Source organism: Rhea americana, unplaced genomic scaffold (assembly GCF_003343005.1).
Source record: "Rhea americana isolate MKP2758 unplaced genomic scaffold, rheAme1 scaffold_111, whole genome shotgun sequence".
NCBI classification, from domain to species: domain Eukaryota; kingdom Metazoa; phylum Chordata; class Aves; order Rheiformes; family Rheidae; genus Rhea; species Rhea americana.
In genome coordinates this window covers 2,183,506-2,195,679 of record NW_028185162.1, presented here as the reverse complement: position 1 = coordinate 2,195,679, position 12,174 = coordinate 2,183,506, and the positions used below count along the sequence as shown (strand labels likewise).

At 47.0% G+C, this 12,174-nt stretch overlaps 1 protein-coding gene across 5 annotated transcripts in view; it reads left to right on the top strand.

Moving 5' to 3' along the window:
* The window catches only part of DTX2 (deltex E3 ubiquitin ligase 2), a 45,614-nt gene that overhangs the window by 24,827 nt on the left and 8,613 nt on the right, over positions 1-12,174 (top strand). For 3 of the 5 annotated variants that reach the window (XM_085315343.1, XM_085315334.1, XM_085315368.1), the window contains one exon: positions 6,236-6,367. The exons of the other annotated variants lie outside the window; for them this stretch is intronic. In XM_085315343.1, the coding sequence (XP_085171469.1) occupies positions 6,236-6,367 (132 nt within the window). The remainder of the gene's footprint in view (positions 1-6,235; positions 6,368-12,174) is intronic. 5 annotated transcript variants of the gene reach the window in all.

Here is a 12,174-nt window from a genome sequence, read left to right as displayed (position 1 = left end):
GTACCATCTTGAAAATCGTGCCTTGTGTGCCTCTAAAGCAAACTGGGTGCTACATAAAAACTAATACTGGATGTCCTCTAATAGATCCAGATGATCTAATCTCCTGGTTAGCAAATCAGTCTAAAAGACTTTGTGGAAATGAGATGTTATGTCACGCTCAGACCTGATACAGGTGGATGACCTGCTTGCTTAAAAAGCTGTGAATTTGGTCCCCTGGCTAATAGCAGTGACTGTATGATTAATTAGTTAATCACATAGAGGTAAATACAGTCAAGAACTGAAGAGTCCTGCTTGATCTAACCTATGTGAATGTTGTTATGTGACCATGTGCAAGTCACTGGAAAAGCTGAATATGCCTGGTCTGTTTTTTCCTCATGTGCTACATTTGGATGTAAAAGGCTACAGGAACCCTCTATAGAATTTAATAATTTAACATCATTTCATAAAGTAACATGCAAAGGTTATATTTGCAATCATTTTTTTTTCTGTTGTTGGAGGCTGGGGGTGTAGCAGAGAGAAATAWTTATTTATTTTAATAATAATCTAGCTCTCTGTGAGGCAGCTAGCGAGAAGCATGCTGAGCTGCAGTGGAGTTCAGAGCTGTTTATGCTAGGATGAGTGTGGTCAGTGCAGGCACCCCTCAGGGCTGACATCTCCTTCAGCTCCAAATCTTCCTAGGAGATGGCTCTAATCAGTGCTGTGCTACTTTCTGCCAACTGTGGCAAACCTGAGGTGCAAGGGAGGAGAAAAGTCTAAATGTGTGTGTGTCTGTTAAAATAAAGTAGAAGCAGAGGAAGGATCTGGACGAGCTGATTAGCAAGTGAGAGGAAACTAAATGGCTAGGAACGTTTCTGGTAWAAAGCAAGCAGTGGAGTAACTGGTAACAAGGCCAAATTTTACTGGAACTTTAATTGGCTGGGACTTTAGGGACATCTCCTCCCCCTCTTGCTCTGCTCTGTTTCTAGGACCTCTTCTGGGACGTGTTATTTTGTTCATATTTAAAATCCTGCAGATGGTCTTTGATTTACTTACTCTTCAGATCATTCCACAACACATAGCCTAGGCCCCTTCTGTTTCTCAGTCCCCATGGCAAGACCATTTTCTTCAGAGTATTAATGATGAGAGGGGAAAGACTGGGGACCCAAAGGCCTCTGCAACAACCGTGTGGGAAAGGGGTGTTTCTGTGGTCTCAGTCGTGAAATGTGGTTTTATAGGGTCTGGCTCACAACATGCGTTGCTCTCGTGGCCTGTCTTGGGGTGTGTGGCCCTTTTGGGATGGTTAAAATGCGTGTGTATCTGTCTCTGGCTAGCTAAAAGCTAGATGTCTAAATTGCTGGCCGTATATGCTGCCTCCCCAGTCAGTAAAGAGAAATTAGTCTCCTCAAGCAGTAAAGCACTGTCAACCCACAGCCCACGGGTGGTTCTGATGATCATCAGAAATGCTTTCTCAGCCATAGTTACCAAAGATGAGCTAGGTGAGCCCCAGCCTCGCTGCTGAACTGGAATTCTGCAGAATTCTGCCTCACTTTGTTGATTTTWAAAAAAAAGGAAAGTTGTATCCAAAAGTGTCACAGCCTTTGGTCTCCATCCTGAGGTGCCTCTCAGCAGCTTTGATTACAGTTTGAAGTAGGAAAAATGAAATCCCTGAATCTTGTGGATTGTCTCTGGAAAGGCTGCAGATGCCTCTGGAAACAAGGAACTTCTGATGAGTAAACAAGTGATCCTGCTGCTCTGAATGAGGAGATGGGTTTCATTTGTGTGGTGATGGTCTGGGGATCCCTGAGTGAGGAATTCTTAGCATTGTCAACTCCATGTGTTTTCAAAACACAGCTTGGAATCACAAAAATCATGAAGCTGACTTTAAAACTCTGGCTTATGCAACAAAAAGTTCTTTTTCCTTACTCTTTGCTGTATTAACACTTCAAGATGCATCATGCATGGGGAAACTTGTCTTCTAAGTTTTTTTTTTTTTCATTCAACATTTGATTAGTATGGTGAAATGCCAGCGTAGAGGTCTGAGCAGACTGTTGAACCATAGTGTTAGTGTTTAAGGATCAGCTGGACTAACATCTGTAGGGAGTAATGTAGTTTATCTGGTGTGCCTGGGGGCTGGGCAGTGGACTAGGTGGTCATATGAAGTACCTTCTAATATTGTCTTTAAGATGAGGGTTGAAAGTCAGAGCTTTTGTTTTTTAATGAAGCCAAGCGTTCTTTGTTCATGTGATTCCTGGATCTAGGACATTTTGAAACACACCAAACTTAATGATTTTGCTGATGGATATAATTGTACAAATTAGCAGTGCTCCACTCTGACTCCAAGATCTCATGACCTTTTCCTCAAGTTCTGTCATTTCCCCTCTACCTGCTTAAGTCCAAGACTGGAACCAAACGCATAAGCAATCTGCRCAAATATACCAAAAGTCTGTGCAAATACAGATTAGCAGCCACAACCAGTGACCAGAGGGACATGTAAGACTGGATGCATGAGTAAGTGGTTGACTGACGCTCATTATATTATGCAAGCGTGTTTTCCCTATGCTGAACTCTGGCACGTTACAGGATATTGCAAAAGTGCCTTATTTACATAGCAGACTGAGAAAAGCTGCTGGATGTTGTCATGGCTGCAGTGAAAATAATTTTAGCCCCAAGGAGTTGGTGATGTTGTACTTCTCGCCAGATAGACACCTTGAGCAAGAGAGAAGAGGCAGTTTTCTTTGTGTGTGTGTGTATTGCACACATTCATTGAAATGTATCTGATGCCAAAGCACATTTTGCAAGGCTTTCTGTCTYTGTTCAGTCCTTGCAGGGAAGAAACCCAGTGGTCAATGGAAAATTCAGTAATATTTTTCAAACTCCTAGAGGTTGGCTAGTGAGCAGCAGTAACTCTCTTAATAATGCAAGGGCATTCAAGCAGTCTTGGTTTGTGCAGAGTTTTATCTTGTTGCGTCTGGGGCCTCGTGTCTTCAAGTGAGAATTATCCAAGTCCAGGGCCAAATTCAGTCCGTTCATTTGTGTGTCTCCCCAAAGGCAGCAGAGGGTAGAAGTGGAAAATAACCTTTACCWGGCCAATGTAAGATTGTCACTGGGAGAACACCTGGTGTCAGATAATCCTCCTAGTCCCACACATGGCCTGTGATTTTATGCTCCTCTGCAAGCATAGATGTGYTTGCAGCTCATGAAATAGATAGAGTTTCCAGAATAAACGTTTATTTTCTTTGTGATGACCCATGATACMAGCCAGTAATTTTGGAGTCGTCGTTCAAGGCATCAGTAGGGCTATGTTAAAGAACTAAGCTGGGGTTCTGTGACTCATGTTTTCCCTTAATCTAATTTTGAAGGAAATAATTTTGAAGGAAATATATTTGTTCTCTGACTTTAGGAATCTCTGAATTCAGTTCATCTTCTGCTTCTGTTTATATATATATGCACACACATTGCTTAGAAGCAGAGGTTTTGGAGATGATTTTACCACTTCATTTTCTGCACCCCAGCTGAAGAATTGCATTTTGTAACCTTTGTTGGGTTAGATTCTAATAGCCTGAGATATTCTGTCTTTGCCACAAGGAGATCCAGCATCCTTCCTGTTTCTCAAGAACACTTTTTTAGGGCTCTTGAATCAACTGCTGTTCTGGTAATACCTCTCTTTGTCCTTTAACAAGCTGAAAGTGTAAAGTAACTGCCTGTTGTGCATGCAGGTGATAGCTTTGGTGCTGTAGCTGAGCTTCAGATGTTCTGCTTCATTCCCTTAGAAGGCAAGTAGATTTTGTTATGGGAACATTTAAGCTATTGCTTAAATGTTGGAATTTGTGGAAGTATTGAAGGACTTTTGGCTTGAATTGGAACAGAGAGCACAAAATAGTCTTGTGGTCTGTAGTTCAAGACTTAAAAAAGAAGTTATTTTGATTGGGAAATTTCTGGATCCGATTTTCAGTTAGAGGCATGCTAGTTTATACCAACTTCAGAGGTCTGCTTGGCTCTAGCTGCTGAGAACCTATTGCTGTGCCATTAGTAGGCTGAGGGTTGCTAACTTAATGTTTGCATGCTTTACAGATCCTCCTCTTTCCCTGTAGCTCTTGGGGACAAAGGAGAGGGGCTACACATTAGATCTAGATCGACAAAGGTGGTACCTGATGRGGATGATCTGAGCCTTCCTGATTTGGTGTTACCTATTCCCGTTTGGAAGTTCATGGTACCCCATGCAGAAGCTCTTCCGTGGTCAGGAGCATGAGCTTCTGGGGCTACACATGGCAGGAGCTACAGAGGAGAAAGTTTCTTCATGCTGAACTGCAAATTTGAGAATCAATGGGGAAGGGTGGGAATAGCCTAGACAGCTACGTCTGGGCTGGTGCTCATACATTGCAACTATTTTCTGTGCCTATTTAACTCATTTGCTGAAGTAATCTTTCTACCATCACTCTTTTTTTCATCTTTTTAACACAACTACATTTTGATCATGTTTCTGTGATGCATGCCCGTTGCCTTGGTGTCAGTCAGAATAATTGTTTACAGTGCTGGAAGGGGCTAGCTTGGCCTTTTGCTTTCTGGTGTTATTTTCCAAAGAGGAAGTGCATGTTTAGTTGTTAAATGATCCATTGGGCAGCCTGATCTGCTGGCAGAACCAGCTCTGCCAAAGGTTCTTGGGTAACCTTCTGTGCCCCTTTCCTCATCTTGTGAAATCCTTTCTCCCAGGCTTAGCATCTGTCTATAAGTCTTTTCATGTTCTTAGATGAGAAGACTTTACTAAAGCTTCTGACTGTGGATAAAGAAAGAACTCAAAACAGCTACTGGAATATTTATTGTACTTCAGCCTTTGGGAAATAGATGCAATACACAATCAGGACAGTACAGGAATGGTTCTGACTGTGGAGCATTTCACACAGACTTTGCAGAAGGGATGTTTGGTTACGACATGTGGGTTCTTCACTAGCTGCATATTTCAGGCAGAAAATAGTCTTACCACTTGCACACAAAGCTGATCGATGTTTTCCTATGATAACCTGACCTTCAGTCACTTTTGCTTTGCACGTGCAAGGTACCTTGTTTTATCCTGAAAGAGCATGTTTGCTTTTATATCTTCCTTTCCCAACTCAACTGAATATAGMCTTGAACAATAAAATCTGTACAAATTTTAGCTTTGCTTATGAACTTCTGTGCAGGGTGCTGGCAAAATTTTCCTTAGTGTGGTTTTGCATGGGTTACTGTAAGAGGTAGCCTTTGAGGAAATGCTGGCTTTCAGGTTGTCTGCTGTGAGTCTGTATTCATGAGCATTTCTTTTTTTTAGTGCTGGTGGTAGCCTTGGCAGGCAAGAATTTGCTTCTTGGGAAATCCAGGACAGGTGTTTTCTTGAATAAAGCAGTATATTACCTTAGAAATGTTATGACTTGTAACTGGCCTGGTTTTCATGGGCAAACATTGTATTAGATCGGCATGATCAGTCCTGTAGCTCTCTGTGTGCCAATTTTACCTTCAGGGAATTACTGTCCTTTTTAATGATTCATTAGTTTTAACAAAGTGCATCCAATGAATGCAGCTGCTCTTGTTGGCTGGGATGGGGGAGGGTGAGAAGTCACAGACTTAAATTGCAACTGGGGGCACTAGGAAAAACCTAAGTGCCAAGGAAGAGATCATGCAGGGAGAGAAGGGAGCTGCCATCGCAGATCAAACAGGCCTCATTTGGCAGGGGTTGAAATGGAGCAGCTCCAATTCACTATCAGCCCAGCACTGTAGCAGAATTTAAAGATAGAAAAGCCACATTCAGCATTAGCATGGGGATTAATTCAGCGTGATGCCTTTGAAACACTTAGCTTTATGGGGGAGTAGCTGAGCAGGGCCATGAGAGGTTGCAGTCAGTGCACCCGATCTTTCAGGCCCTGAGGGTCTGTGCTGCTTGCAGGGCTCCTGGGAGCTGGAAGAATTTGCACCATAACAGACCTAAAATGCAAAACCAAGACAAAGGGAAGGATCCTGTTCAAACACCAGCTCAGAGTATTGTGGGTGAGACTTGTGCCCATATTTCCTTGTGCTTTAATTTGCTGTCASAGCTCCTCCCTCTAAAGGCTACTGGATCCCGTCTTTGTACTGACTCCAACCTGATTGCTTCTCGGATGTTTTGAATCAAGGGCTGGGTTTTGTTTTATTTTATCTTTCTATTTTTTCTTTGAAAGATTAATTTTTTTTTAATGAATGTGTTTCCCCGTTGTTTCCTTCCTGCATGTTGATCTCGTATCCGCTGTAGGCATGACGGCTATTCTGATGTCAGCCGCTGGACTCCCCGTGCACCTCACCTGTGTGCCGCAAGCTGCCAGCACCCATAAAGCCACTAAAAAACACAGCTCAGTTAAGGAGGGGAGGAAAGTGTCCAAGAAAGGTAGTTTCTGCTCAAACTCTGATATTTGCTTCCATCTCCTTCTTTTTATCTCTCTGCACTTATTCTGCCTCCTTCCTTTCCTCTTGTCTTTCCCTCTACCCTCTTGGCTCTTCTGATTTGACTGATGATGTTCATCCCATCAGGACGAGAAGCAGGGCACTTTTTCTCTGGTTTGCATGGTCTCTGACAGGCTGTAAAATAAGATGATGAAATAGACCCTACCCTGTGGAAGTTCTGCTTGTTTTCATCAATCATTAAGGCTGGAGCAACCCAGCAGTTCTCTGTGCATGTGAGAGGCCTCTGCAGTCTCCCCCGTGATYCCTCTATACACTCTTGGGAAGTCCTGGAGATCCGTGTGCCGTGACCTTCTCTGACTCGTTTGTGGAGCAAGACTGGGAGCTGGAGAACCCTGATGGACAGCATTTATCCATGTGTTCATTCAAGAGAAGGACTGCTCATGAGCCATGCTTGTCATGATTGAGCCATGGGATGAGAAGGATCTTTCAGACGAGCAGATCCCTGAGTTATTTAGGGCTTTTAAGGTCAAATTATGTTGCATTTATTTTCTCTGCTCTGCCTAGGGTGGAAGGTAGTGAATTCGAGCCCTGTCTGGTAAACATACTGCAGCAGGAGGGCTGAGAAAGGCCACGCTACCCCAGCTCTCCTACCAAGCTGAGCCATCTCCAGACCAAGGTCTTTGTTCCTCCTCTTGTGTTGCTGGTATTCTGCACCCTCAGCCTTGTGGAGCCTGAGGGCTTCCAATTTAGAGCACTCAGCAGAGCCTGGGTCCCGTTAGGGTGTGCTGACCATGCCTTGGGGCCCTGCTAGGGCTAGTGAATCCGGCATGGTGTCGCTGTATGTATTGCTTGTCAGCCCACGCACAAGTGTGCTGGGACAGTTAACTTCCACCACCAAACCTAAGATGCTTCTTCAGTTAAGAGGGGAGTTATTAGCTCCAGATTTCTACCTGAGGGAGGCATTTAGCGTGGAGATAATTGTATTTAAGAGAAAGAGGGAAGAGGCGTYTGCTGTCTCAAGGAGTGTGTTGGTGCCAGTATCTCTGTCCCCGGAATCTGTGCATGCAGTGAGGAGCAGTGTGGGTCAGGGCGTGACAGGGAAGTGAGGTCGGAACCTGTTTGAAGGAGACAAGAAGGAGGATTGAAGGAAAATAGTAAATGTGGAGGAAAGTATCTTGCAGAATGTTTTATGGAAGGAATTGGGGGGGGGGAGGAGATGATGATGGCAAGAACAGGAGAGAGCAGACAAATGTGGAGTAGGATGTGTGATAGAGGAGGAGGAGAAAAGCAGGGGGTGGCAGGAGAAGCAGGAAAGAACAGGTGGAGCAAAAGAAAATGTGAAGTAGAGGAGAAAAACCAAGTGGAGGTGGGTGGCAGAGGGTGGCTGAATGAGGAACTCGCTACGGAGAGCCAGCTGGCAAGGTGGCAGCTGAAACCTGTTCCTGGTATTTAACTTTCTTGGTGCAGGCAGTATCGATACAGCCCTCTGCAGCAACAGTTTCTGCTTCAGGGTGTTCCTGGCTGCGTAAGAGGGATGAGGCTGCACAGCAGAAATGCCCTGTAAACTCAACAGTGCAGAAATAGAGCTGCTGAGTGTCCAGGACCTCCTACAGAGACACTTAAACACGTCTCTTGCTGTTAGTGCAGCTCCAACAGCTCGCAGCGGAGGTGGATATCAGTGGTGTCCTGCTAGGGAATAGAGCCTGGCCATGAACTTGCAAGGGATGGGAACAGCGTGGCCCCATAGGTGCCGCTCGTGGTGAGACTGAGCTGTGGGAAGGCTGAGAGCAGAGCCTGAGAAACCAAAAGCAGGATCTGCARTGGGTGTCAGTCACCTACTGCCAGTTTATTTAATAAACATAGTCTCATTTACTGCAAGGTGTGACCATAATCATACAGTCATGGTCCCCTGAAGTCCCTCCTGCCCTGCAGTGTGGTTGTCTGTCAGATGATTTGTGGTAGTGTCCGTGTCACTACAGCACTGAGAGCAGAAGGGTTCTGTGCTGCTCAAAGCCTCCAGCATCACCTGGGGTTGGAGGATAAGCCATTACGGTGTAAGCGTTTGGGTTGTTTACAAGAATGTGATGTTATTAGGAGGATACATCTTTGGATTGTCGAATGGGATGGGGAGAGCAGCCTGCACAGAGCATGAGATGAGTGAAYGGAGATGGCTGGTGGGTGAAAAGGATGGGGCAGGAGGTGGGTGTGTGAGTGATACCTGATCAGGTATCTGCTGAGCGGGTGGGTTTGGAGGGAGCAGAGGGGTCTTTGTACTCATGCCAGACATTACATATCCAGTCTACCAGCCCAGGACCCCATATGCTATGCAAGATGCATGTTCGTTGGTGCTTGGGGCCGCCCCTGGGAGGGAGCACAYGCTTATTGCCAGCGTGGGCTGTTAGCTGCACGCCAGCCAAAGGCTGGGTTTACTCAGGCAGGGGCTGAGCAAACCTTCCTGCAGCCCCGTGCCCAGCCTTGGGGGAGTCGCAGCCTGTGCGTGGCGGCGGGGGCGGCTGGGCAGCAGCCGAGCTGGCCCAGCCCCAGCCCCAGCCCCGCGCGGGGGCTTGCTGGGCCACCCCGGAGAGCTGGGCCCWGCGTGTCTGCCAGCTCCCTGCCGCGGCTCACCAATGCCATCTACTGGGGCGAGAAAGCTTCAGGCCTGAGGAGCGCAGAGGGGACACTGGGAGGGGGGATGAGTGTCTGTGCAGGGACCAAACAGCTGCTTCTCCCACCTGGCAGTGCAGGGTTTGCCGCAGCCATCCCAGTCAGGATGCTGTAGTGGAGATGCRTTGCCTGCTCTGCTGGCTCCAGCGCTGACCCGTGAGAAGGGAGAGCCTTTCTTTGTTCTAAATTTGTTAAAATCCACCCACTTACTTTAGAAAATGAGATTGCCAGTCCTGCAGAGCACTGAGTGTACAAGTCCCTAGAGGCAGAGGGTGCTTAGTACCTCCTAGAAACAAGCTCTGCCTGTACCACACCCCTCCTGGCTTAGAAACACTGTTCTGCAGTGAAAGTAATGAGCCTGGCTTCTGATCAAGCTGTTCTTTTTTCCCTTTACAGACCCTGTAGCTGTAAGGGGCAGAGATGGGCCTATTTCATGCTCTACATTTGTGTCACATGCCCTTCTCTTTCCTCTGTCTCACCCCTCCAGATTTTTCCATCAAGCATTCCAGCAAAAGTTGTGCATCCAGGTGCAAGAGCATCGGTATGCTGCTGGAGTAGGTTGTGGTGGGTGCAGCATGCCCCTGCCAGGCCGCTTCTTGCACCATATATTTCAAGTACACAGAATATTTTAAGGATGAACCTGTGTCTGCGTGTCAGTCAGGCTGCATGCTGGTTGAGGCAGGGTTCATGAAACTGCAGCCAGTTTTGTGACTAGCTGGGTTATGTTAAACAAAGATGCTAATTTGTCAGGACTCGTTACGGTTGTCGCTGTTCTGGCAGTGATGTGCCTGGTGCAGGTGAATCCTGGGCTGTAGGTGCTGCAGTTCTCCGTCTCGGGGAACGCGCGGTCTCTAGGCAGGCGGCGTGCCGCCGGTGCTGGCGCGTGGCCCGGCAGCGSCTCTGCCCTCGTGATCGATGAGCACTGCATTCCCGCTGCTCGGCAGGGCTCTGCGCTTCCTCAGGCTGCTGCAGTCGCTGCTGTAAGCCAACGCTTGGGCCGTGCTGTGCAGTCAGTGCACGCTGAGACTGCGTTGGGTTTTCTGAAGGCGAGTGGGTCRTCCAGCTCTCTAATAGTGCTGCAAAAACAGTGGAGACTGCAGCAACGGAGCTTCTCAGCCTTCCCAGRGGACTTCAGAAGGGAGAATGTGCCTTCTAGGGGCTGGAGGCCTCTTGTTAGCCTTTTGGCTGATGGGATCAGCATGCGCTGCTGCGCAGGTTTCTCTGCAGGCCCTCTCAGGGGAGGACGCTCGCGTGCAGAGTACAGCAGTCACAAAGGCAGAGGAAAYGAGCACACGTGTCCTTTCCTGCCAGGCACGACCGGATCTGACCAGGCAGGCAGAGTAATCCCAGCTGATTCTTTCAGATTGCTCCCCTGTGTCCCGTCCATCTGCAGCAGGTGCTGCTTTAGTTGCCGGCAGACCATGCCAGTGCCTGCAGTAAGGGTGGCACTGGGAAGTCCATCGGAAAACAGGGAAGCTCGCTGTTCCGGTGTGGGACCGCTTCTGTAAAGCAGACGGGCTGTAGTAACAGGGAAGCTCTGCACCACAAGCAGAGCAACCTGATCGCTTGGCTTTCCTACTGAACCGCTAAATATGAAGAAACTTGTTTCTAATGCTAGGCCTCCCCTCACCCTYCTGCTCTTTGGGCAGCCCGCTTGGGAATTGAGACCAGTAGGTCCAGCCCTGGCAAGTCCGGGAAATGGAGGGCACAGATGATGAGAGTTAGGTGACTGTCCATGGCATTAACTGGAAACAACTTGTGTCTGGCCTATGTAGGGTATCAAAAGAAGAGTCTGCTGTCAACCATATGGATCACTTTGGGTTGTAGAAGGAGGTATGTTGCTGCTGCAAGCATTTGGTTGCTGAGCAAGGATTCAAAACACATCTGTTAAATGTTACCCATGGAAAGCCCTTGCTTCAGCAAGCAGTTTATTATCTACAGGCAGGAAGGCGAAGCATTAAGAAAAATCATTATACCTCTCTTCGTAAATGAAAGAATGGTAAACATTCCTTCACATGCCAGATAAATCAATAGCACAACGTTAGGCCAGCTGGTGATAAACAACATCAGTCAAGTCTACCATAGCATTTTCAATACATTATTGAATCCTGATAACTATAGGGACTGAACAGGCTTTGATGATCCCAAGGGATCAATAAAACAAAGGAAATTTGGAAGCAAATATGTCTATAGAGCAAATGGTCCAATAAGGAAGAGATTCATGTGCTGAACAGTGGTGGCTCATGCTCTGCTAGGTGCTGTGACTGCATAGGCCTGGTTCTGCCTCCCCTGTGTGTCACTGGGAGTTGACTGCCAGGTATGCTGGTCTGCCTGGGGAAGAGCCTCTCTGAGGCAAGGCTGTGTGGGCTCAGCCACCTGTGCTGAAACCAAGTCCTCAGTGTCAGAAGGCTTTCTTGAGACTGGACATTCAAGCACTTACAGCTGGGAACAGATTTCCTAAAAGCATTTGGGCTCCCTAGCTCTTTCTCTAGACAACCTTGGTGGAACTAGATGCATCAGAACATTATCACAGCAAGGTGATAGGAACACTGCATTTCCTATGCCCAAATCAGGGATGCTACCATGCAAACCCATCAGSTGTGAGTTTCCTGGGGTAGACTGAGGGTTGCGTTCTCCCCTCTTCTGCCCATCTGGTTGCCTCCAGCTCCATGCTAATCCTGGTTGGTGAGATGGTATTACACCATCTGCTTTGTCCAGAATCCCTGCTGTACCCTACAAACTGCAAGAACAWTGTCCTCACTTTTACTGAGCTCTGACCCTGGGATTTTTGCTGCCTCTTTTTGATCTCAGTTGAATGAGCATGGCCAGTTCTTGGGCAAGACATCTYTTTGTTTCTCTGGGCTACTACAGAGGAAGGAAAGACTACAGTGAAAGTTCTGCACAGCAGAGGCTGCAGGAAAGGAAAGCCCTCCACTGTCTTGATCAAGGTGAATTTCTTTAAAGCTGGTCAAATTTGTTGTGCAGATTGGAACAGGTGATCTGGGGTGTTCTGCCAACTAGTGGGCTGGTGTCTGTGTGCTGGTGTAACACAGCCTGTCTGCTGGCTTTTCTTCAGCCACTTCATCCATGCATCTCTCTGACATAGCCTTCTCCAGCCCTTTGGCA